Source organism: Bos mutus, chromosome 1 (genome assembly GCF_027580195.1).
Source record: "Bos mutus isolate GX-2022 chromosome 1, NWIPB_WYAK_1.1, whole genome shotgun sequence".
NCBI lineage: Eukaryota > Metazoa > Chordata > Mammalia > Artiodactyla > Bovidae > Bos > Bos mutus.
In genome coordinates this window covers 65,628,224-65,653,232 of record NC_091617.1, presented here as the reverse complement: position 1 = coordinate 65,653,232, position 25,009 = coordinate 65,628,224, and the positions used below count along the sequence as shown (strand labels likewise).

The window sequence follows — 25,009 nt, the reverse complement described above, 5'->3', positions numbered from 1 at the left end:
GAGGGGTAGACTCAGTGATCCCTAACTAATTTAGTAATTCTGTACTCTAGCTATTCAGGTTTATTACAATACAATCTTACAATCTCAGGGCTTCCTCTGATAGCTTACACAAAAGATGGCCTATTAGTTAACAAATAACAAAACTACATAAAATATTTCCAAAAGGAATAAAATCTATACAGTGGCAAGTTAAAAGATTGATACAATAAACTGCCAATATTGGTGATGGCACTTTTCAGAATCTAACGAAATGAATATCTGATTCCAAAGTGATATCCTTTCAATCTTAGCATTACCTGGGAGTATTGAACCTCAACTCAGAAGATTGTGATCTCTGAATTTAAAGTGGCCCCTTGCTTAAGAATAGGTGCTTACACATTTTGAGAAACTGTTGTTTCTTTCTCAACAGTTTCTGAAATGACAAAGCATTTGACATTTGTCATTTCCTTTATAACCTCAGTTAGAAGAAATAAAATGAGGTAATATTCTAAAATGTAAAAGTTGCTAGAAGAGTTACTTCCATATATTTTTTCCTATGTGTGCAGAGGAGAGAATATAAACATAACAAAACTAACACATTTTAACAAACGGCAGCAGATTTCAACTTTAGGAAGCACAAAAATCTGTGAAATCACCTTTTTATGCAAAATATTTATATGAGTATAAATAAAATGGGCACTACAAAATAAAATAAACTAGACTGGGGCATACAGAGCACAGCTAATATGACTAAGCTTGTTAAAAAAAAAAAAAAACCACTGGATTTTTTAAAGCTTCCATTTCACAGCAGGGTTGAGGGAGGAGGCACTGCATTACCCAAAGGCTCACTTCCCTGTGTCATCTCTGTAACCAAAAGCAAAGCACAGAAGACTTCTGCGAACCTTTAAAATATGCATTTGTCAACTTGGATTTGCAATTTTCAAGTTGGTAGTGCAGAACCATAGAAGTGTAATTTTTGCAGTTCCCTTCACACACCTTTATCTGGAAAATTCTAAAGGTGCACCACCACACGGATGTGTTGGTACCTAAAAGAAATTTTCCAGTAAAACACGATGTTGCTCTTCCTACTCTTCAGCAATGTGAGTAAAGCTTTTTTGGAAAAGTGCCCTAAATAGATTCCCACACATCTGGTTTAAGACGAAAAACAATTTCAAATAAGACTTGAGCTGGTTAGCTACAGTTTTAATGTGAGGAGTTGGAATTTTTAAGAAGGATGGCACTTGTAAATCAGTTCCATCTTCATGTCTCATGGATTGAAGACAAAATATTGTATTTGTCATCACACTTGAGTTGCATTTTCACTGTGCATGGCCTATTTGCATACAAACAAAAGAGATTATTTTTAAAAGAGGTTTTCTGTGTTTTTGTTTTGGTCCTTTGGGATGACTGTGGTAAGACAGGACCAAGCCATTTTCATAACTTGGATTTCACACGTAAGTTTAAATGACCCCCTCACTTCCCCTTCCTCACCATCCACTTCCAATTCATTGGCGGCCCATGTTAAGATCTTGGTCACCACTCGTCAGGACTATTGCAACAGACTCCAAGCTGATTCCTTCTCACTATGCTTTACCCCAGTGGTCCCCAACCTTTTTGGCACCAGGGACTGATTTTGTGGAAGACAATTTTTCCACGGACCAGGGTTGGGGGATGGTTTCAGGATGATTCAAGCACATTGCACTTATTGTGTGCTTTATTTCTATTATTATTACATTAGCTCCACCTCAGATCATCAGGCATTATTAGGTCCCAGAGGTTGGGGTCCTCTTCTTTACCCTACCATTATCTGTCATCAAGAACAATCTGATTTATGGAACGTCCTTGCTTTAAAGACTTACTCCCTGTTCCTCATGGATAGTTATCACACTTCTTACTTAGCAAGACCCATGGGGCCCTTCACAGCCTGAATCCAAGTTTTCTCTTCTGCTTTTATTCATCAGCTCATATAACTCACCCTCTAGTCACACGAACTGTTCTCTAGTTTTGGACCCTCACAAACCCTTTCATGACTCTTTGCCTTCTTTACCTTTGCACAAACTGTTCCTTCTGTCTAGAATGCCTTTCCTGCCTTCTCTGTTTGGGAAAATTCTTCTTTTCCTTCAAGATTCAATCATTCCACGGTTCACAGTTGAAACCTTTTTTATTTTTTTGGCCATCCTTCCCTCCTCTTTTCACAATATCTCTATCATCCTTGCTCCAAAATCACGTTATGTATTCTTCCATCATAACAGTTTCCTCATTGTGCTACAGTCTCACTGCTCATATGGCTCTCCTGTCCTGTCTTCCACAAGTGCAGGGGACATGTTTCGTTTCCCTTTGCATTCCCGCTGCTTAGCAAAGGAACAGGTCCAATAAATGTCCTTAAAGCTAACATCTGTTAGCTGATTGCTTATGAGCTAGGTGCTCTGCTAAGTACTTCAAATCTCTCACTTCATTTAATCCACACGGCAAACATACAAAGTTTACAAGAGGAAACCGTTTCAGAAGTTAGGCCACTTTCCCAGGGATACACGGCTGGTGCTCTCAAGATGTTGGTGAGATATAGAATTGAATCTTTTGTAATTTCTAGCTGATAATGCTATGTGACCATCGTTAGAATGTCAGGTGTCAGCGTACTTTTTTGGTGTGGTTTGGCACTTTTTGAGTAAGTCTCTCTACTCTGCCCCTTACTAATTTTGTGATGTTGAGTGACTTACTAAACCCCTCTAAACCTCAATTTCCTCATTTTGTTTTCAATGGGGAAAATAATACTCGGCTCACATGGTTGTCGTAAGGATCCAGGGACGACACCTTACGTACGTTCCTAGCCCTGTCTCAGCCATCACAGCTATCACTGTCCCTGTTCTGAGCCACACATTTCATATTCCTCCATTAGCTCACTTCATCCTTTTCCTCTGAAAAACAGAAACTGTTAAAACTTCTAACTGATGAATTAACTGAGACTTAGAGAAGTAAGTAACCTGCCCCAAAGTTCCTTTAATCTAAGCAAATGTTTCTCCTAAAGTTCTCCTAAAGCCCCCCACAACTGAATGAGCCCCTCAGATCGATACCTAAGTAGTGTGTAAAGGGATAATTCTGCCTGAATGTGTGAAAATTCTGATAACTGGGTTTCAGCTTGTTTTTCTTTTTTACACATTATTTTCTTACAACTATGAACATTTATTAAGCCTAACTTACATTTATATATTTTAGGTGGCTTTTTTTGTTTGTTTGTTTGGCTCTCACTTTATTCACTTGCCTTGAGCCTGGCCTTCTCTCATCTGTAATTAGGAGGTCTATTATAGCAACTTCTGAGTTATAAGTAAGAATTCATTTGCTAGAATTCACCTAGAAAAGGCAGAGCCAAAGAAATTAAAGACTTCATTTCAAATATTGGAAATAATAAATTTTAAAGAAAAGAATGTGAAGCCTCAGATATTTCATTTTCACAAGACTTTGCATCCTTTATAAATGCTTATAACCCTCATAGCATTGGTAAGTACCAATTTTACTTTAATTTACAGATGAAAGTGCTAAAGTTTAGGAAGCTGGATGGCTTCCCCAAGGTGACACTGCTAATAAGTACAAAATTACTTATTAACTTATTATTTGACACCAGACCTGACTCAAAACTCAAACATTTATCCAAGACACAGAACTACAGACAAAGGGAAAACAGCCACTTTTGTGCTCCTGGGGTTCCCTCCCACATGTCACTCTTATAAAAATGTCATCATATTTGATATTTATACCACTAAGCTGAACTCTTTGAGTGCAGAAATCATGTATACTCATCTTTGGTATACTTCTAATGTGTGGCACTGTGCCTGGCATTGGAGAAGGAAATGGCAACCCACTCCAGTGTTCTTGCCTGGAGAATCCCAGGGACAGGGGAGCCTGGTGGGCTGCCGTCTATGGGGTCGCACAGAGTCGGACACGACTGAAGCGACTTAGCAGCAGCAGCAGTGCCTGGCATAAAGGTATTGAATAAACTGAAAAAAATTACTAAGAACAGAGAAATAGGCAGTGGTCAAGTTTGCCTGTATATGCTTTTTTAAGGCTTTTGATACAGTCTTAAATTCCAGAAAAGTTATAGCCATTCACAATCCCACAATCAGTGGTATATGACAGTACCATTCTTCATATATACACTGAGCATTTTTACCCTGACCTCCTAATAAAATATAAGTTGTTAATTTGATAAATGAAAATATCTCATTGGTGGTTCACTATCATTTTCCTTAATACTTAGTGAGGATGAGTATTTTGTGTCTTTTAAAATTACATTTTAAACTCTTTATTTGGAAACAAAGCTTCAAAGGTGGTTGGACAAAAGAGTACAGGGAGGCCCTTGCACCTTTCCCCCAGTTTCCCCCAGTGGTATTGTTTTACATAATGCTAGTACAATGGCAAAATCAGGAGACTGACATCGGTTTAATCCACAGAGCCTATTCAGCTTTCACCAGTTTTAGGTTTCACGTGTACTCCTTATGTGTGTGTATGTAGTAGTTCTCTGCCATTTGCTCACACACATAGATTCATGCAGCAATTGCCATTATCAGGATACTGAACTGATTCATCACCCCAAGACTCCCTGGTGTTACCTCTCTGCAGCCACACCTGCCTCTTCCTTTCCCCACCACCCCTAGCCATGGCAACCACCAACTGTTCTCCTGTCTGTGACTCCATTATTTCAAGAATGTCACATAAATGGAATCATATAGTAGCATTTTGGGATCAGCATTTTCACTTAGCATTATTGCCTGGAGAGTTCTTCAAGTTTGTGTGTGTATCAGTAATTGATTCCTTTTATTGCAGGGTAGTATTCCATGGTACTGGAGTTTTAGCTTCAGCATCATTCCTTCCAAAGAAATCCCAGGGCTGATCTCCTTCAGAATGGACTGGTTGGATCTCCTTGCAGTTCAAGGGACTCTCAAGAGTCTTCTCTGATGCTGGGAGGGATTGGGGGCAAGAGGAGAAGGGGACGACAGAGGATGAGATGGCTGGATGGCATCACTGACTCAATGGACGTGAGTCTCAGTGAACTCCGGGAGCTGGTGATGGACAGGGAGGCCTGGCGTGCTGCGATTCCTGGGGTTGCGAAGAGTCGGACACGACTGAGCGACTGATCTGATCTGATCTGATCTGATTCCATGGTACATGTGTGCTCCAGTTTGTTTAATCATGCATCCATGGAAGGACATTTCCCCCCTAGTTTTTGACTATTAGGAATAAAGCTGGTATGAATATTCATGTACTGTTTTTTGTGTGAACATAGGTTTTCATTTCTCCAGGATAAATGCCCAACAATGCAATTGCTGTGTTATATGATAAATGTATGCTTAGTTTTGTAAGAAATTGCCAAACTGCTTTCCAGAGGGGCTGTACTATTTTACAGTCCCAATAGCAATATCTGAGTGATCTAGTTTCTCTACACCCTGCCAGTATTTGGTGTTACCATTATTTTTTACTTTATCCATTCTAATGTGTGTGTGCTAATATCTCAATGAGGTTTTAATTTTCATTCCCATAATGGATAATGATGTTGAATGTCTTTTCATGTGCTTATTTGTCATCTGTATATCTTCTTTGGGGAAATGTCTTTATATCTTTTGCCCACTTTCTAATTGGATTATTTGTTTACTGTTTAATCTGATAAATGAAAATACCTCATTGATGTTTGAGTTGGCATTTCTTCAATTTCTACTGAAAATGAACATTTCTTGTTATTTATATATATTTTAAATCACTTAATTATTAACTACATTGGATTGCTTTTGTCACTTCATAATTTTGTTTTCTATTCCCAGTTACACTATAAAAATTATATGTCAGCTTTTTGTTCTATACTCTCCATGCTGCCTTAAAACTATCAGGTTCTTGCTGATAGTTCTATTGTTTAGTTGGTTGAAAATAGTCATAAGATGGAGGTGATGATCTAGGTTTTCCTTTTGGGTCCTTATTATTTCAGGTTTTATCCCATGATTATTTCCTGTCTGGTACTGACTAATTTATTTATTTCACTAAATGCTCATTTAACAAATTTTTATTAGCTCCTTAGTAAAGTCAAACCTGATAAATTTGATCCTCAATAATAAAGAAGTGTGATATTTGGGTTGCTTGGCAAAAAGTATCCTGAGGCTACAGAAAGCAAATTTTAGGTTCATTTTGACTTTAAAGCTTTCTAAGAAAATGCTTCAGTACTTCCCTATTCCAATTCTACTATGCTTTTTTCCTGCTTATTGACATACATTATGAATGATCCCCCAAATTCCACTCAGGCTTGTCTTTTCCTTTACATCATCAGATTCACCACAGGCTTACAACATCCCCTTTACAACATCAGATTCATCATAGATTTCATCTCTGGGAAGCTTTAAATAACACATTTCTTAGGGCTTAAAAAAAGAGAATGTAATCTGTGTTAGAACATGTAAAATGAAAGCTGGAAAAAGCAGAGGAGACACCAGGTCTGTCTGGCTGACTCCAAGGTGTCTCCATGTGGCTCTTTCTGGGCAGCATAGATGAGCTTGGTTCAGTGAAGAGGTCCCCTCTCATCACTCAGTGTTTTGTGGGAGTGGTCTATCTGCTGTCTCTCTTCTCAGCTCTCTAAGACCTACCCCTCTACTTAGCTGAGTGCTCCGCAAAGGTCGCCACAGACCTCTGGACTGATATTTTCAGTCATTCTCCTACTTCACCTTTCTGCAGAATTAACACTGTGACTACCCTCTATATTGTGGAATATTTTTCTCCTCTTAGCTTAGGTGACCTAATCCTTTTTTTGGTTCCTCCCTCACCTCTCTGAAATACTTATTCATGGTTTCTTCCTCTGACTATCTGCACTCTCAGCAAAGGATTATTTACACCCACCAAATGGATTAGATTGTTAGGGATGTGGTAACAAAGTACTGAGTGGCTTAAATGGAAATTTGGAAGCTGGAAGTCCAAAATGAAGTTATCAGCAGTGCTGATCCCTTCTGAGGGTTATAAGGGAGGGATCTGTTACAAGGCCTCTCTTCTTGGTACATGGCTATCTTCTCCAGGTTTCTTTACATTGTCTTCCCTCTATGCCTGCTTCTGTGTCTACATTTCCTCTTATTTTTAAACATATCAGTCATCTTGGATTAGGGCCCACCCTAACAACCTCATTTTATCTTGATTATCTATGCAGAGACTCTATCTCTAAATACAGTTACATCCTGAGGTCCCATTGAGAAGAATGGTACTTTCATATACTACTGATTATGGGGTTGTGAATGGCTATAATTTTTCTGGAAAGCAATTTAAGACTACAAATTTTGAGGGAACACAATCAACCCTTAACCCTCAGTCCCTAGAATCACTTTTTCTGTATCTCAGGTGCTCAGTGTAGAAATTCAGTAAATATACTTTGTCTTTCTGTGGCCATGTCCTCCTCTTTTTTTTTTTTTTTAACTGAAGTATAGTTGATTTACAATATTGTGTTAGTTTCAGGTGTATGCCTGCCCTCTTCCTTGTATCTCTCTCCTCTTTGGGTTCCAGTGACACCATTTTTTTCCTACCTTGTTCCACTCTCTCGAGGCCCTCCTTGATGTCTAATGTGGACTCTTTATCTTCATATACCTCCCTCGATTTTGAAGTTTTCCAGGTTCTATCCTTGGCTGCTTCTTACTCCACCATCCCCTCTCCCTAGCAATCTCACCCACAAAGAGAATTTCAACTATAACCTATACTGAGGCTGAAGACCTTTAATGTTTTCTGCAGCCCATACCTCTTTCTTGAACTTCACACCTGTATATCCGCTTGTCTGCTTGGACATCACCATCTAGCTGCTCCAAGAGATCTCAAATTCAGCATGTTAAAAAATGAATTCAACTTCTGTCCTCTTTCCCCATGGCCCAAACCCATCCACATTTTGGGAAGGATGCCACTATATATACTTAGATCTCTCCTTTCAAGCTCAATATCTGTCAAAAAGCAAATTCTGCCAATTCTAGTTTGTAAATATGTCCCAAATGCGTCCTCTCCTCTCTGATCCCACCATAACTGCCCTGGTCTCATGTTCTCAACTCTTCTCCTTGAATCAGTTTCCTATAGTCTTTATAGTCTAATAATTTCCTAAATGATTTCGTTGTTACCTTAAATCAGTTATGCATTCTGCTGCCTGTGGAATTTAAAAAAATTTTTATGGTATTTTTGCTTGTTTATGGTTCTTCAAATGTAGGCTGTGATTTTGGGATAATCACAATGGATGCCTGGGCTTGTGGGGGTGGGGGCAGGGGGGTGTCTTTGTTCTGGCTCCTCCCAGGGTCCACCTCATCCTCTATGAGAACTATCTGTCAGGCATCTTCTTGCAGTATATCTGCAATTCCACACACCCCATCTGTCTGTTTGATCACCCCAACCTTGGGGGGTGGGGTTTGTTTAAGTTATGTAGACTCCCCATGAAGCTCACAGCTTGTGGCCTATAAAAGCCTTAGGAGGGTCTCTGAGCCATCTTTTCTCTCCTGCAATAGCTCTTTGCTCCTGGCTTCATCTCTGCATCTAACTCAGGTCTCAGCTGCTTTACCCTCATCCTTCTTTCCAGCATTTGACTTCCTGCTGTGATCAGAGTCATTCTCTGGAAGTGGCTGGACTTGTCCTTGGACTCTGCCTGTTTCATGTCATCTCCCCTGGGAGCCCAGCCTAGGGTTGCCCTGAGATGGCTGGATGGCATCACTGACTCAATGGATGTGAGTCTGAGTGAACTCCGTGAGTTGTTGACGGACAGGGGGCCTGGCGTGCTGTGATTCATGGAGTCGCAAAGAGTCGGACACGACTGAGCGACTGAACTGAACTGAACTGAACTGAGAGGCTCAGAGCAGACTGAACACTTACGCTGGACAAAAATCTTCCTGAATTCTAGTCCTAGCATTGGCATCAAGTAGCTGTATCATCTTGGACAAATGACCTCCCTTCTATTTCTTAATCCTAACTGTAATAGTAATAAACAATATTAATAGTCACTGAGTACTTTTCAAAGCAAGGTTCTAAGTTACTTAGAACATTACATGGATTATCTCATTAAAGTCTCACACTTACCACAATTATCCCCATTACACAGTAAAACACTAAAGAATTTCGATTGTTAAGCAACTTGTCCAAAGTCACACACCTAGAAAGTGAAAGAGTCAGGCACAGAAACCCCAGCACTTTGGTTCCTAAGTGTGGCCACTTAACCCCTGCACTGTTCTTCCTTTTACCATGCAGCTCTCTCTAGAGCCATACTATGCATTTGCAAAATAAGGAAATGAGCATTCTGATCTCTTCCACATAGAATATTTTATGAAAACAGGCTTATCAGGAACTAATGATTTATGGGTAGAGAGAGTATGTTTTTGAGGAGTCAAGAGACAATCAAGAAACAAAAAAGTTAATCAAAAATGACCCAAGCCCTAACAATGAAACTCCACAAATTATGAGTGATCATGTACCACTGGACAGCTGACTGCTTTTCTGAAAGAAGCCAGCTATTGGTTATGTTTTCTTAAATATCTAGCTTTATTTTTCTGCCTGCAGATGTGATCCAAATTCAAAAGCACAAAGTAGAAAATAGAAATCATCTGTATTTCTGACTAACATTGTATATAGGTATTATGTGTAACAGTAGTAGCAGTGTACATTCTGGGTTTTTTGTTTTTATTTTTCTGTAAGCGAAACACATGAAGAATTGTTCTACATTAGAAGTTTTTAATGATTGCATGGTATTTCATTATGGATGTTCCATAGTTAACCAACTACTTATGTTTAGACATTTAAGTTGTTCTAAGATTTTCCCTATGAGAAACAATGGCAAGAAAAATATGCTTGAATCCTTAACAATAAATTCCTAAAAGTTGAACTACTTGGTTAATAGGCATATATATTTTCAGAGCTTTTGGTATGTATTACTAGATTATCATCTAGAAAGATTGTATTATCATCAGCAAGTAACAAGGGTATAAATGTTCCTCCCTCCTTAGAAATCATAGGATTCTCGCTTGCTTTTCAAAATATTTGTCATTTTGCTAAAAGAAAAATGTCATTTCACTCTTAATTTGCATTTCTTTTATTTCAGATGGGACTAAACGATATTGGCCATTTATATTTTGAAGTTTCCTGCTCATGACCAATTTTAAAGCACTGTGAAACAAAGAGAATCTTAACATCAACAACATACACAGCGGCCTTTGGTTCTATACACATCTGTAGCATAATTAAGAGGTATCACTTCTATGGTTCCACAAAATCTGTAAATTCTGAAATTGCTTACTTCTTATATGGGCAATAATTTCACTGGAGGGAAAAGAAGTCTTTACTTGGGAATTAAATTCTAATCTTCTGAAATAAAAGCAGAAAAGCTATCTACCAAACCAGTAAGCATTGGGTAGATGAGGGTTATGTAGATTTTCAAAGAACAATAATAACCAGTAATCCCAGCTGCCACCATCCAAGAGAAGGGTATGTGTGACTTTTTCCAGTAAGTCACAGCCATGGGGGCCTGCCAGGGCTTGGAGATACCCTGTGGTGCAGGGCAAAATGGAAAGAAAGATCTCAGCTTTACTCTTTCTGACCATCGTGATGTTTAGTTAATTATTTAGCTTCTTTAAGCCACAGTTTTCTCATCTATAAAACACAGTGATGATATCATCTGTCTGAGAGTCATTGCAAAGATTAAAATATAGTGAAATCACAGTAAACTTAGAGTATATCATGCATATTTAATACCCGGTAGCAAATTGAATTATTCCACCTCCTTCTGCTACTTTGCCATGCTCAGAATCTCCCATGGCCTGTTTGTGACTCACTATCTGGATTCTGTATTTTCTTCTTACACCTCTTCTTATTCCTCTTCCTTTTTCGTGGCCTTTCTTCTACTGTTTCTATCTCATTCGCCACCCCCAGGCCAAACTGAACTTGGTGTCCACTGAATTTACTCCCTGACATTTGTTATACCTGTACAGACATTTAAAAGTTTCCTGATTCATGAAATCAATAACTGCAACATTTAAATATTTAAAAAGCAAATCTAAAAAATTAAATTATGTAAAAAACCCCTAACAGCCAATAAACATTTTGATATGTCCAGTAATTCACAATCTTTAATTAGTAGTCAAATGTTTTTGGTAGGAATTTTTTTAAATCTCCCCTGCCTTGGAGGTATGGGATCAACTTAGAGTGGTAGAGCAAGGGAAGAATGCCTTCAAGACGTTAGCAAACCTTCCGTAGCATAGATGGACCTTTCTCCCAAGTTTTCCTGCCACATAAATATGCCCTTAACACATAATTAGCATTCTTGGGCAAGAAGGACAGAAAACAGCACCATCCTCAACCTCAGCCCGATACTGAGGTCACCTAATTCATAACTGTCTTTCAAAGAATAAGAATGATCACTCACCATTTGAAACGCATTTTCGTTATTTCTGCTGTTGGGGTTACTTCTGGGAATGGACTGCGCTTGTCTGTCCGTCTGTCTGTCTGTGCTAGTCCGCTTTAGAGTGGCAGGAGGAGCAACCCCTCCTACATCCGTGAAAGCCTTCCTCCTCAATGACTGTATAATCTGTAACTTTCTGTATTAAAGGCTGTTCCTCTTTTTTTCTACAGATTTTGCCAACACTTGTGGAAGAAATTTAACCCTTTTCTTGCATTTGAGTGTTTTCACCTAGGTCTAAATGTATTTAAAAAATAATAATTCAGTGGCTTGAGTTCCAAACATGGCATTAAAATGAGACTAATTAAAAATCTCCCCTCTTGAAACTCCCTCAAAAAGCCTAAAAATTAACATAATTAACAAGAGGGGGGAAAAAGACCTCTGCATTTATAAAATGGAATAAAAGAATATCCTATAGATTATGGTAAGACAATAGAAAGTATGATTTAGTATGGATGTGTATTGGAAGTGGGTAGCCTCCCATTGTGATTTCTACCACCAAGATGACAGATTTCACTGGACTTCAGGGACAAGGGGATGTTCTCATGCAAGATCTGCACAACCAAGGAGGGCAAACAAAAACCACCGCTTTTATTAGGTCACTCCTATTATAGCCAAAGATTAAACTGGTCAAAGAAAGGATCCTGAAATAGAGACCTGGAAAAAAAGCAGTATCCTAAAATTAAAAGATGTGCTCTGTGATGACTAGATGGGTGGGTTGGGGGAGGGGAAGGAGGGAGGGAATATATGTATATTCATATAGCTGATTCGGGCTTCCCGGTTGATACTGGTGATAAAGAGCCTGCCTGCCAATGCAGGAAACATAAGAGAAGTGGGTTCAGTCCCTAGGTCAGGAAGATTCTCTGGAGGAGGGCATGGCAATTCACTCTGGTATTCTTGCCAGAAGAATCCCATGGACAGTGGAGCCTGCCAGGCTACAGTCCATAGGGTCACACAGAGTTGGACACAACTGGAAGCAACTTAGCATGCACAAGACACAATTAAGGAACTCAAAGGGTTCAGACTGTCAAAAATATTTTTAAGAAAATGATTTTCATTTCAAGAAATCACCATGAACATTTTAAATTCCCAAAACAAGGAAAACTAAAAAAAGGAAAGAAATTCAAGTGGGATGAATGCAGAGAAAGCTAAACCAGTTTGGCCTCTTAATCAACACTAAATGTCAGAAAGCCACAGAATAATAGACATAAATTTTGAGGTAGTGTTCTCTACCCAGATAAGATGGTGGTTAAATGTGAGATCAATAGGAACATATTACTACAGAAAAACTGCAGCAATAAAAACACTACCACTAAGATAACCTTCCCAAATAAATTATTTAAATATGTATTCCAGAATAGTTAAAAATGAATTAAAATTGAAAGTCTAAGAATGGAAAAGCTATGGTTAAAGAAAGAAAGCTTAGGAGAGCTTGAAAGTCAGTAAAACATATAGAGATAACACTAAAAATAATTGTTGTAAATTAGTTTAGAAGATTAGAATGTTTAGAAAAAATCATTAGAGATAGAGTACCTGTATTTTTATAGAAGTTTGAAAGTAACAGGTGATAGGATTTTGAGAAGATGGCAGAGTAAGAAGCACCAGGAATCTCTCTCATTACTGAGACAATTGCAAAGGCAGCCTTTGTCTGATTTAACTATTCTGGAACTCTGCAGTCTATTGAAGGCTCTCAATTTTCAAGGGAAGGTTTGGGCTGTAAACTGTGGTTAATTTCTATACATTTCAGCTGTTGGCACAGAAGCAGATACTCATCTGCCACTCCCAGCTCCACTGCAGGCAACTGTGCACGGTTCCTGGAGCTGCTTGCACAGAGCTTGCATGAGTCAGAATGGACGAAAACAAGGCCCTATACTCCCAACCTCTGGGGTTTATGCTCTGATCCCTGATGGCTGCTTCTGATACACAAGCACAGAAAAGAGATGAGAAGCCATTTTGTTGCACTTCCTCCTCCAGCTGAAATGGCCTACAGAGAGGATTTAAAGGACTGGTCCCCTTTCTCTTCCTTCATTTTTCTCTTTTTCCCCTTTTTGGAGCCAGACATTAAAGACGAAGAAATTCAAAAGCAACTGCCTATATGGGGAAATTGTGAAAGGCAAAGATTCACAAGAGACCTGTGAGAACCTTAACTTTATACCTCAGTCTGATCCTTAGCACAGAGACAAAAAGGAAACAATGTGAAAGGTAGACAATCTGATCTCCAGGGTTAGTACATTATTAAGATTCAAATGTCCAGTTTTCAGTAAAAAAAAAAAAATCATATCCAATGTATATAAAGAAATATAAAGTATTAAAAGAAAAAATAAATCAACAGAAACTGCTCTTAAATACTTCACGGCACATCTACTAGACAAAGACTTTAAAGCAACTGTCTTAAAGATGCTCAAAGAACTAAAACAGGATGTAGAGAAAGTCAATAAAATGATGTATGAACACAATGGAAGTGTTGGTAAAAGAGTTACAAAACCTAAAGAGAAACCAAAAAAATTATAGAGCTGAAAAGTACAATAACTGGTATTTTAAAATTCACTAGGAGTCAAACCAAAATTTGAGTAGGCAGAAGAAAGAGTCAATGAACTTAAAGATGAGACCAAAAAAATTATCAAGATTGAGAAACAGAAAAAAATAAAGATGAAGAAAAATTATTAGAGGCTAGGTTACCCAAGGAACACCCTGACATTAATCAATATATTCATTGTGGGAGTCTAGAAGGAGAAGAGAGGGGAAAAGGGGAAGAACACTTCACAAATTTCATGAAAGACTTAAATAAAAATATTCAAGTAGTTCAACAAACTCCAAGTAAGATGAACTCAAAGAAACCTATACTGAGACATATAGTGAAACTTCTGGAAAGCAAAATACAAAGAGAAAATGTATTTATTTATTTTTGGCCATGCTAGGTCTCTGTTGCTGTGAGGGCTTTTCTCTGGTTGTGGAGAGCAGGACTGCTGTCTAGGTGTGATGTGGAGGCTTCTCATAGCAGTGCTTCTCTTGTTGCTGAGCATGGGCTGTAGGAATTCAGGTGTCAAGAGCCCAGGCCCAATATTTGTGGCTCATGGGCTTAGTTGCTCCCAGGCATGTGGGATCCCAGATGAGGGATCAAATTCATGTCTCCTGCATTGGTAGGTGGATTCTTTACCACTGAGCCACCAGGGAAGCACCAGAGAACCTTCAAAGCATCAGGTGAGAAAGACTTGTCATATACAAAGTGTTAGTCACTCAGTCATGCCTGACACTTTTCGACCCCTTGGACTGTAGCCCACCAGATTCCTCTGTCTACGGGATGCTCCAGGCCCAGAATACTGGAGTGGGTAACCATTCCCTTCTCTAGGAGATCTTCCCGACTCAGGGATTGAACCTGTGTCTCCTGCATTTCAGTCAGATTCTTTACCTTCTGAGCCATCAGGGAAGCCCCTTTAGGGTCCTTTATAAGATTATCACCATAATATTAATACTTTTTAGAAACTTTGGAGGCCAGAAGGCCATGGGCCAATATATTCAAAGCACTAAAAGAAAAAAGAAAAACCTATCAACCAACAACCCCATATATGGAAAAACTGTCCTTCGAATGTAAGGGAGAAATTAAGTCATTCCCAGGTAAACAAAAGCTGAAAGGATTGTTTACTACTTTATTTTCTCCACAAGAAATGCTCAAGGGAGTCCTGCAGGGTAAAATAAAAGCAAACTAGAAGTAACTCAAAGTTGTACAAAGAAATAAAGATCTCAGTAAAGTTTAATAAACTGGCAATTCTAAAAGCTAATATCATTAGAACTTTGATTTGCAACTCGATGTTTTTTTTTTTTTCAAAATAAATAAAACAGAATGTACTCTTATTTAAAAAGTGGAATATTAAAAAATTAGCTGTAAAAGATATGCATCAAAAAATACCTCACAGAAATGTTGAAAATAAAAAAATTGAAAAATATATACCATGCAACTACTAATCGTAAAAAGATTGTAGAACAAAATATTAATGCATTTAAAACACTTATTAGTTTGTATTTTGGGCACACAATGAATAAAGATGTAATTTTTTGATGTCAACAACTGAAAGGGGTGGTGACAGAGCTATAAAGGAGCAAAGTTTTGTTTATTAAAGTTAAGCAAATATAATTCAAATTAGAATGCTACAATTTTTAGATGTTTAAATATAGTCCCCAAGGAAACCACAAAGTTTGGTGGTTATATATACATAGCTATATATAGTTATATAATATATATAAAATGAAATAAGAAAGAAATTTGCAGCATTTCACTGTAAAAAGAAAATACAACTAAACACAAAAGAAGACAATAGGGTAGGAAAAGAAGGACAAAAAAAATCTATAAGGCACATAGAAGACAAATAGAAAAATGACAAAAGTAAGTCTCATCAGTAATTACTGATAGTTGAAGACTTCATTAGCCACTCTCCATAATGGGTAGAACAACCAAACAGAAGATAAGCAAGGAAATAAAGGACAGTAATATAAGCCTACCAGATCTGATAAACATATATTTAACATTTACCCACAATAACAGCATTGATCTTCTCATTAACACAAGATATTTTCTAGGATAGACTATAAGTTAGGCCTCAAATTCACTTTCAGTGAACTTTAAGAGATAGATATAATACAAAATATGTTCTCAAACCACAATGGAATAATGTTAGAAAACAATAACAGAATCAAAACTAAAAGTTCGCATATTTATAGAAATTAAGCAACATATTTTTAAGCAATCAGTAGAGCAAAGGGGAAATCCCAAGGGATATTAGAAAACCTTAGAGATGAATGAAAACAAAACACATCAAAACTTATGGAATACAGTGAAAACTAGAACTAAGCTGAATATTTATAGCTATAAACACTGATGTCAAAAAACAAGGATCTTAAATTGACAACATAAGGAACCAGAAACTTTACAGCTTAAGTAACTAGAAAAAGAAGAACACACTAAACCCAAAGATAGCAGAAGGAAGGAAATAATAGCAATAAGGACAGAAATAAATGAAAAAAAGAATGTAAAAAATAGAGAAATCAATGAAATCAAAATGTTGTACTTTTTAAAAGATAAAAAAAAATTGACAAACTTTCAGCTAGTTGGATTAAGAACATGGAAGATCCAAATTACTAAAATCAAAGCAACCAAAGGGTCAAAGAAGGAATTAAAAAAGGAATAAAAAATAATCTTGAGACAGACAAAAATGAAAACACAAATTACCAAAATTCATGGTATGCAGAAAATGCAGTTCTAAGAAGGTAGTTGATAGGAATTAATGTCCATATTAAGAAAGAAAAGAAGTTCTCCTTTAAATCTTTAAGAACTTATCAGTAAATTTTAAAATTGTGCTATTTTTGTCATCTATTTTACTTTACCCATGCTTCAAACACAGTACATTGTTATTATTTTGCTTTATACAATCACTTATTTTTTAGCACATTTAAATCTAAGAAAAAGATTTTATTTTCTTTTATTTATTCATTATTTCATTAAATTTTTTGTGTATACATTCATATCTCATTTTATTGCACTAGGCTTTATTACACTTTGCATATGCTTCATATTTTACAAAATGAAGGTTTGCAGCAACCCAGAGTTGTCAGATAACGGTTACCATTTTTCAGCAAAAAATATTTTTTACTTAAGGTATATTCATTTTTTAGACATTATACTAATGAACAATTAATAAGCTACAATATAGTGTAAACATAACCTTTATATGTACTCGGAAACCAAAAAAATTGTGTGACTCACTTTGTTGAAGTGATTTGAAATCAAATCAGCAGTATCTCTGAGGTATGCCTATCAATTCTAACCAATAAATATTCCTTCACCTAAATGACTGTTTTTTTTCACATTTCTTGGGGATGAATTTTATAACATTTATCTGAAATGGTATTTCTCCATCATTTCTGAAGACTATATTTTCTGAGTGAGGAACTGGAGGGAATTCCTTGGTGATCCAGTGGTTAAGACTCTGTGCTCTCACTGCCAGGGGCCTGGGTTCAATCCCTGGTCAGGGAACTATGATCCCACAAAACGAGTGCCCCTACCCAAGGGAAAAAAAAAAGAATTGGAATTAACAGTTTTTTTTTCCTTTTCAGCACTTTATTTTTTATTTTTTTAAAAAAATTTTATTGGGGTGATAGTTCGTTTACAATATTATGTTACTTTCAGGTATACAGCAAAGTGAATCTGTTATACATTTATCCACTCTTTCTAATATTATTTTCCGAGGTCAGGCCATTATAGAGCATTGAGTGGAGTTCCCCATGCTGTTCAGTAGGTCCTTATTAAGTATCTGTTTTATACATTGTAGTGTGTGTGTGTCAATCCCAATCTTCCAGTTTATCCTCCCCCCCCACCCTACCCCATGTAACTGTAAGTTTATTTTCTACATCTGTAGATAAGTTTATTTGTAGCCTTCTTTTAGCTTCCACGTTTAAGTGATACCAAGTGATATTTGTCTTTGTCCATCTGACTTACTTCACTCAATATGACAAGATTCCGTCCATCTATAGTGCTGCAAATGGTCTTTCAGCACTTTAAACATGTTACTCCATTGTGTTCCTACTTAGTTTCAAGTTTCAGGGGGAGAAAAAAATCTACTGTCATGCTTTTTTTTTTTTCCTGGCTGTGTCATATGGTATGTGGGATCTTAGTTCCCTTACTGGGGATAAAACTCAAGCTCCCTGCAGTGGAAGCATGGAGTCTTAATCACTGGACTGCCAGAGCAGTCCTAAATCTGCTGTAATGCTTATCCCTGTTCTTCTGTAGGAACATTTTTTCCCCTATTTTTAAGATTTTCTCTCTGTTCTTGGTTGTCAGCACTTTGAATATTAGTATGGACTGAACTGTTCCCCTCCAGAGTTATATGTTGAAATTCTAACCCCAAGTACATGGAATGTGACTATATTTGAAGATACGGTCTTTAAATGAGGCTGTTAAGAGGGTTCCTAATCCAATCTGACTGATATCCTTATAGGAAAGGAACGTTTAGATACAAAAAGAGACACTATGGGTGACAGCCATGGACAAAGTGATGACCACGTGACCAGATAGCAAGAGGCTGGCCATCTGCCAGCCACGAGGAGATGCCTCAGATGAAGCCAACCCTACCACACCTTGATCTTGAACTTGGAGCCTTCAGAACTGTGAGAAATTAATTTCTGTTGCTTAAGTCACCCAGTCTGTGACATTTTGTTATAATAGCCTAGCAAATACAAATACCAACCATGCTGGCACCCTGATCTTGGACTTTCCAGACTCCAAAACTGTGAGAAATAAATTTCTGCTTAAGCCACCCAGTCTAAGGAATTTTGTTATAACAGCCTGAGTCAACTAGGACAGCCTCATAATTTTTTGTTTAAAATCAGATGTTTTATACAAAATAATAGATGTTGAGGTAAATATGTTTTGTGCTTAGAGTTAAACATGCCTTCCTTCTGCTAGGTCCTTAGCCATGTGGGAATTGTGTTAATTTTGTCTGGAGTTGAGTTGGGTTTGAAGTTTGTTGTTGATATGGCTTACCTCAGTGTACCATAGGCTTCAGATTTCTCTAATGATACCTTGTGTGGGCCCACACAACCAACACCAGGGTGTTTCTTCACATGTCTGCTCGACACACGGTTTTAACTCATTGTTTTGAGTCTTCCCTTTGAACTGCTCCCCAGGAAGAATCTGTCTTTTGCAGTTCTCCTAGCTATCAGTTCAGTTCAGTCACTCAGTCATGTCCAACTCTTTGCTGCCCCACGGACTGTAGCACGCCAGGCCTCCCTGTCCATCACAAACTCCCAGAGTTTACTCAAACTCATGCCCATTGAGTTCGTGATGCCATCCAATCATCTTATCGTCTGTTGTCCGCTTCTCCTCCTGCCTTCAATCTTTCCCAGGATCAGGGTCTTTTCCAATGAGTCAGTTCTTCGCATCAGGTGGCCAAAGTACTGGAGTTTCAGCTTCAACATCAGTCCTTCCAATGAATATTCAGGACTGATTTCCTTTAGGATGGACTGACTGGATCTCCTTGCAGTCCAAGGCATTCTCAGGAGCCTTATCCAACACCACAGTTCAAAAGCATCAATTCTTCGGCACTCAATTTTCTTTATAATCTGACTCTCACATCCATACATGACCACTGGAAACACCATAGCCTTGACTAGACAGACCTTTGTTGGCAAAGTAATATCTCTGCTTCTTAATATGCTGTCTAGGTTGGTCATAACTTTTCTTCCAAGGAGTAAGCGTCTTTTAATTTCATGGCTGCAGTCACCATCTGCGGTGATTTTGGAGCCTCCCAAAATAAAGTCTGTTCCTGTTTCCACTGTTTCTCCATCTATTTCCCATGAAGTGATGGGACCAGATGCCATGATCTTTGTTTTCTGAATGTTGAGCTTTAAGCCAACTTTTTCACTCTCCACTTTCACTTTCATCAAGAGGTTCTTTGTTCTTCTTCACTTTCTGCTATAAGGGTGGTGTCATCTACATATCTGAGGTTATTGATATTTCTCCTGGCAATCTTGATTCCAGCTTGTGCTTCTTCCAGCCTGGCGTTTCTCATGATGTACTCTGCACAGAAGTTAAATAAGCATGGTGACAATATACAGCCTTGATGTACTCCTTTTCCTATTTGGAAATAGACTGTTGTTCCATGTTCAGTTCTAACAGTTGCTTCCTGATCTCCATACAGGTTTCTCAAGAGGCAGGTCAGGTAGTCTGGTATTCCCATCTCTTGAAGAATTTTCCACAGTTTATTGTGATCCACACAATCAAAGGCTTTGGCATAGTCAATAAAGCAGAAATAGATGTTTTTCTGGAGCTCTTTTGCTTTTTGATGATCCAGCAGATGTTGGTACTTTGATCTCTGGTTCCTCTGCCTTTTCTAAAACCAAATTGAATATCTGGAAGTTCACAGTTCATATATTGCTGATGGCTTGAAGAATTTTTAGCATTACTTTCCTAGCGTGTGAGATGAGTGCAATAGTGCAGTAGTTTGAGCATTCTTTGGCATTGCCTTTCCTTGGGATTGAAATGAAAACTGACGTTTTCCAGTCCTGTGGCCACTGCTAAGTTTTCCAAATTTGCTGGCATACTGAGTGTAGCACTTTCACAGTATCATCTTTTAGGATTTGAAAGAGCTCAACTGGAATTCCATCACCTCCACTAGCATTGTTTGTAGTGATGCTTCCTAAGGCTCACTTGACTTCACATTCCAGGATGTCTGGCTCTAGGTGAGTGATCACATCATCATGATTATCTGGGTTGTGAAGATCTTTTTTGTACAGTTCTTCGTATATTCCTGTCATCTCTTCTTAATATCTTCTGCTTCTGTTAGGTCCATACCATTTCTGTCCTTTATTGAGCCCATCTTTGCATGAAATGTTTTCTTGGTATGTCTAATTTACTTGAAGAGATCTCTAGTTTTTCCCATTCTATTGTTTTCCTCTATTTCTTTGCACTGATCACTGAAGAAGGCTTTCTTATGTCTCCTTGCTATTCTTTGGAACTCTGCATTAAAATGGGTATATATTTCCTTTTCTCCTTTGCTTTTTGCTTCTCTTCTTTTCTCAGCTATTTGTAAGGCCTCCTCAGACAGCCATTTTGCTTATTTACATTTCTTTTTTTGGGAGGATGGTCTTGCTCCCTGTCTCCTATACAATGTCACAAACCTCTGTCCATAGTTCTTCAGGCACTCTGTCTCTCAGATCTAGTCCCTTAAATCTATTTCTCACTTCCACTGTATAATTGTTAGGAATTTGATTTAGGTCATACCTGAATGGTCTAGTGGTTTTCCCTACTTTCTTCAATTTCAGTCTGAATTTGGCAATAAGGAGTTCATGGTCTGAGCCACAGTCAGCTCCTGGTCTTGTTTTTGCTGACTGTATAGAGCTTCTCCATCTTTGGCTGCAAAGAATATAATCAATCTAATTTCAGTGTTGACCATCTGGTGATGTCCATGTGTAGAGTCTTGTCTTGTGTTGTTGGAAGAGGGTGTTTGCTATGACCAGTGCATTCTCCTGGCAAAACAAAAGGTAAAGCCTTTACCCTGCTTTATTCTGTACTCTAAGGCCAAATTTGCCTGTAACCTCCAGGTGTTTCTTGAATTCCTACTTTTGCATTCCAGTCCCCTATAATAAAAAGGACATCTCTTTTGGATGTTAGTTATAGAAGGTCTTGTAGGTCTTCATAGAACTGTTCAACTTCAGCTTCTTCAGCATAACTGGTTGGGGCATAGACTTGGATTGCTGTGATATTGAATGATTTTCCTCGGAAACGAGATCATTCTGTCATTTTTGAGATTGCATCCAAGTACTCCATTTCAGACTCTTTTGTTGACTATGATGGCTACTCCATTTCTTCTAAGGGATTCTTGCTCACAGTAGTAGATATAATGGTCATCTGAGTTAAATTCACCCATTCCAATCCATTTTAGTTCACTGATTCCTTAAACGTCAACTTCACTGTTGCCATCTCCTGTTTGACCACTTCCAATTTGCCTAATTCATGGACCTAACATTCCATATTTCTATGCAATATTGCTCTTTACAGCATCGGACTTTGCTTCCATCACCAGTCACATTCAAAACTGGGTGTTGTTTTTGCTTTGGCTCCATCTCTTCATTCTTTCTGGAGTTATTTCTCCACTGATCTCCAGTAGCATGTTGGGCACCTACCAACCTGGTGAGTTCATCTATCAGTGTCCTATCATTTTGCCTTTTCATACTATTCATGGGGTTCTCAAGTCAAGAATGCTGAAGTGGTTTGCCATTCCCTTCTCCAGTTGACCACATTTTGTCCCTTCTCCAGTTGACCACATTTTGTCCCTTCTCCAGTGGACCACATTTTGTCAGTATTCAGCAAGAATACTGAAGTGGTTTGCCATTCCTTTCTCCACCATGACCCATCCATTTTGGGTGGCCCTAAATGGCACGGCTCATAGTTTCATTGAGTTAGACAAGGCTGTGGTCCTTGTGATTAGATTGGTTAGTTCTCTGTGATGGTGGTTTTCAGTATGAATGCCCTCTGATGGAGAAGGATAAGAGGGTTATGGAAACTTCCTGATGGGAGAGACCGACTGAGGGGGAAACTGGGTCTTGTTCTGATGGGTGGGGCCATGCTCAGTAAATCTTTAATCCAATTTTCCTAGCTATATTCTTATTTTCAGTTAAGTTCAGTTCAGTCACTCAGTCTTGTCCGACTCTGCAACCCCATGAATCGCAGCACGCCAGGCCTCCCTGTCCATCACCAACTCCCGGAGTTCACTGAGACTCATGTCCATCGAGTCAGTGATGCCATCCAGCCATCTCATCCTCTGTCATCCCCTTCTCCTCCTGCCCCCAATCCCTCCCAGCATCAGAGTCTTTTCCAATGAGTCAACTCTTCGCATGAGGTGGCCAAAGTACTGGAGTTTCAGCTTTAGCTTCATTCCTTCCAAAGAAATCCCAGGGCTGATCTCCTTCAGAATGGACTGGTTGGATCTCCTTGCAGTCCAAGGGACTCTCAAGAGTCTTCTCCAACACCACAGTTCAAAAGCATCAATTCTTCAGTGCTCAGCCTTCTTCACAGTCCAACTCTCACATCCATACATGACCACAGGAAAAACCATAGCCTTGACTAGACGAAACTTTGTTGGCAAAGTAATGTCTCTGCTTTTGAATATACTATCTAGGTTGGTCATAACTTTTCTTCCAAGGAGTAAGCGTCTTTTAATTTCATAGCTGCAGTCACCATCCGCCGTGATTTTGGAGCCCAGAAAAATAAAGTCTGACACTGTTTCCACTGTTCCCCCATCTATTTCCCATGAAGTGATGAGACTGGATGCCATGATCTTCGTTTTCTGAATGTTGAGCTTTAAGCCAACCTTTTCACTCTCCTCTTTCACTTTCATCAAGAGGCTCTTTAGTTCCTCTTCACTTTCTGCCATAAGGGTGGTGTCATCTGCATATCTGAGGTTATTGATATTTTACTTAGTGCTTATCAGAGTGGTTACAGAGGAGGGGTGTGAGGAAGGCAGAGTTCTCTGATGTTCTCTTTGTTTCAGTTTTAGGCAGACATTGTGAACCTCATGGGCTTTCACTAGTGTTCCCATCCCTCCTTCAAATCTAGTGCTGGGCTAGAACCTGCTCTTGAGTTTTTCCGAGGGGTAAACACTGTTTTTCTATTTTTTTCCCCCTAGTGGCAATGGGCTTCCACCAGCGCCTCACAGACACAGTTTTTGTTTCCATTATCCCTGCAGATTAAGCCTTTTGTTCCCTAAGGGAGATAAGATAAATGGGTTTGGGCAGAGTTTTGGCAGCAATTTCTAATCCCCATCACTCACTCATTCCTGTGAGGAAAATTTCCTCAAGATTTTCTCCAGTTTTCCTTGTGAGCTCCTGGTGATATTCTTACAAAAAACCCTGCAAGAAGATGAGAACTCCCAGGGGCTTCACTGTATCACACAAACCTGCACTCAGTCTTTAGCAACTTATTACAATTTTCCAGCTGTTTCTTGTTGACATGAGGCATCTGGAGACCTCTACCCCAGGTAATTGGCTTCCTGGATGGCTCAGTGGTAATAAATCTGCCTGCCAATGCAGGAGACACAGGACATGCAGGTTTGATCCCTGGGTCTGGAAGATTCCTGGAGAAGGAAATGGCAACCCATTTCAGTATTCTTGCCTGGGAAATCCCAAGGACAGAGGAGCTTGAGTGCTGTAGTCTATGGGGTCACAAAGATTTGGACACAACTTAGCAACTGAGCATTCATGCACACCCCAGGTAATCAGATCCTGTTTTTCCGTGTAGGAGCTTGTCTCTCCCTAAAATTTGGGTTCCTTTTTTGCCCGGTCATGGCAGTTCTAAGAATTCAAGAGTCTTCATTGGTTTGCAGTTTATCCATCATTTTCTTATTGTTAGGGTGGGAAGAAGTCTCCTTATAACTTTCTACATCTTCTGAGTTGAAACTAAAATTAATCTCTGTAATTTTTCATGTACAATTTCTGGGCTCAACAAAAATGACCAGATACACAAGTTTGCTGAACAGAAGGTTAGTATACAAAATCGACTTGACTTCTATATGCCAACCACAAATAATAGAAAATAAAAATTTTTAATGATACAGCTTGCCATCAAACAATGTCAATAGAAATAAACCTCATGAAGATGTATGGCATTTCTACCAAGAAAAAAACCCCTAAAGGAATTATTAAGATAAATTGAAAATATAAAAAAAAATGGAGATATTAGAGGGCTCAAAATATAAAATGTTAAATTTCCCAAATTGACCTATTGATGAAAGGCAATCCCAATTAATAGCCTAGTAGGTTTTTTTCTGGAAATTATTGCACTGATTCTAAAATGTATGTGGAAATGCAAAGAGCTAAGAATAATCTAGTCAGTCTTGGAGAAAAACTGAGGTAGAAAGACTTGCTGTAGCAGATATCAGGACTTTTTATAAAGTTCTGATTAAAAGAATGTGGTACAGGCACAAATATAGACAAATAAATAGACCAGTGGAAGAGAATAGAGAATCCAGAATCAGATACACACATGTATCAATACTTGATTTTTTTTAATGTTGACACTGCTGAGCAGTGGAGAAAGGAATTAATTTTCAGTGA

At 38.4% G+C, this 25,009-nt stretch overlaps 1 protein-coding gene across 3 annotated transcripts in view; it reads right to left on the bottom strand.

The window, feature by feature from the left end:
- The window catches only part of CD86 (CD86 molecule), a 69,006-nt gene extending 57,490 nt beyond the window's left edge, over positions 1-11,516 (bottom strand). For all 3 annotated transcript variants that reach the window (XM_005893426.3, XM_070370083.1, XM_005893425.2), the window contains exon 1: positions 11,375-11,516. In XM_005893426.3, the coding sequence (XP_005893488.2) occupies positions 11,375-11,388 (14 nt within the window). In that variant the 5' untranslated portion in view covers positions 11,389-11,516. The remainder of the gene's footprint in view (positions 1-11,374) is intronic.
- Positions 11,517-25,009: the final 13,493 nt, after the last annotated feature.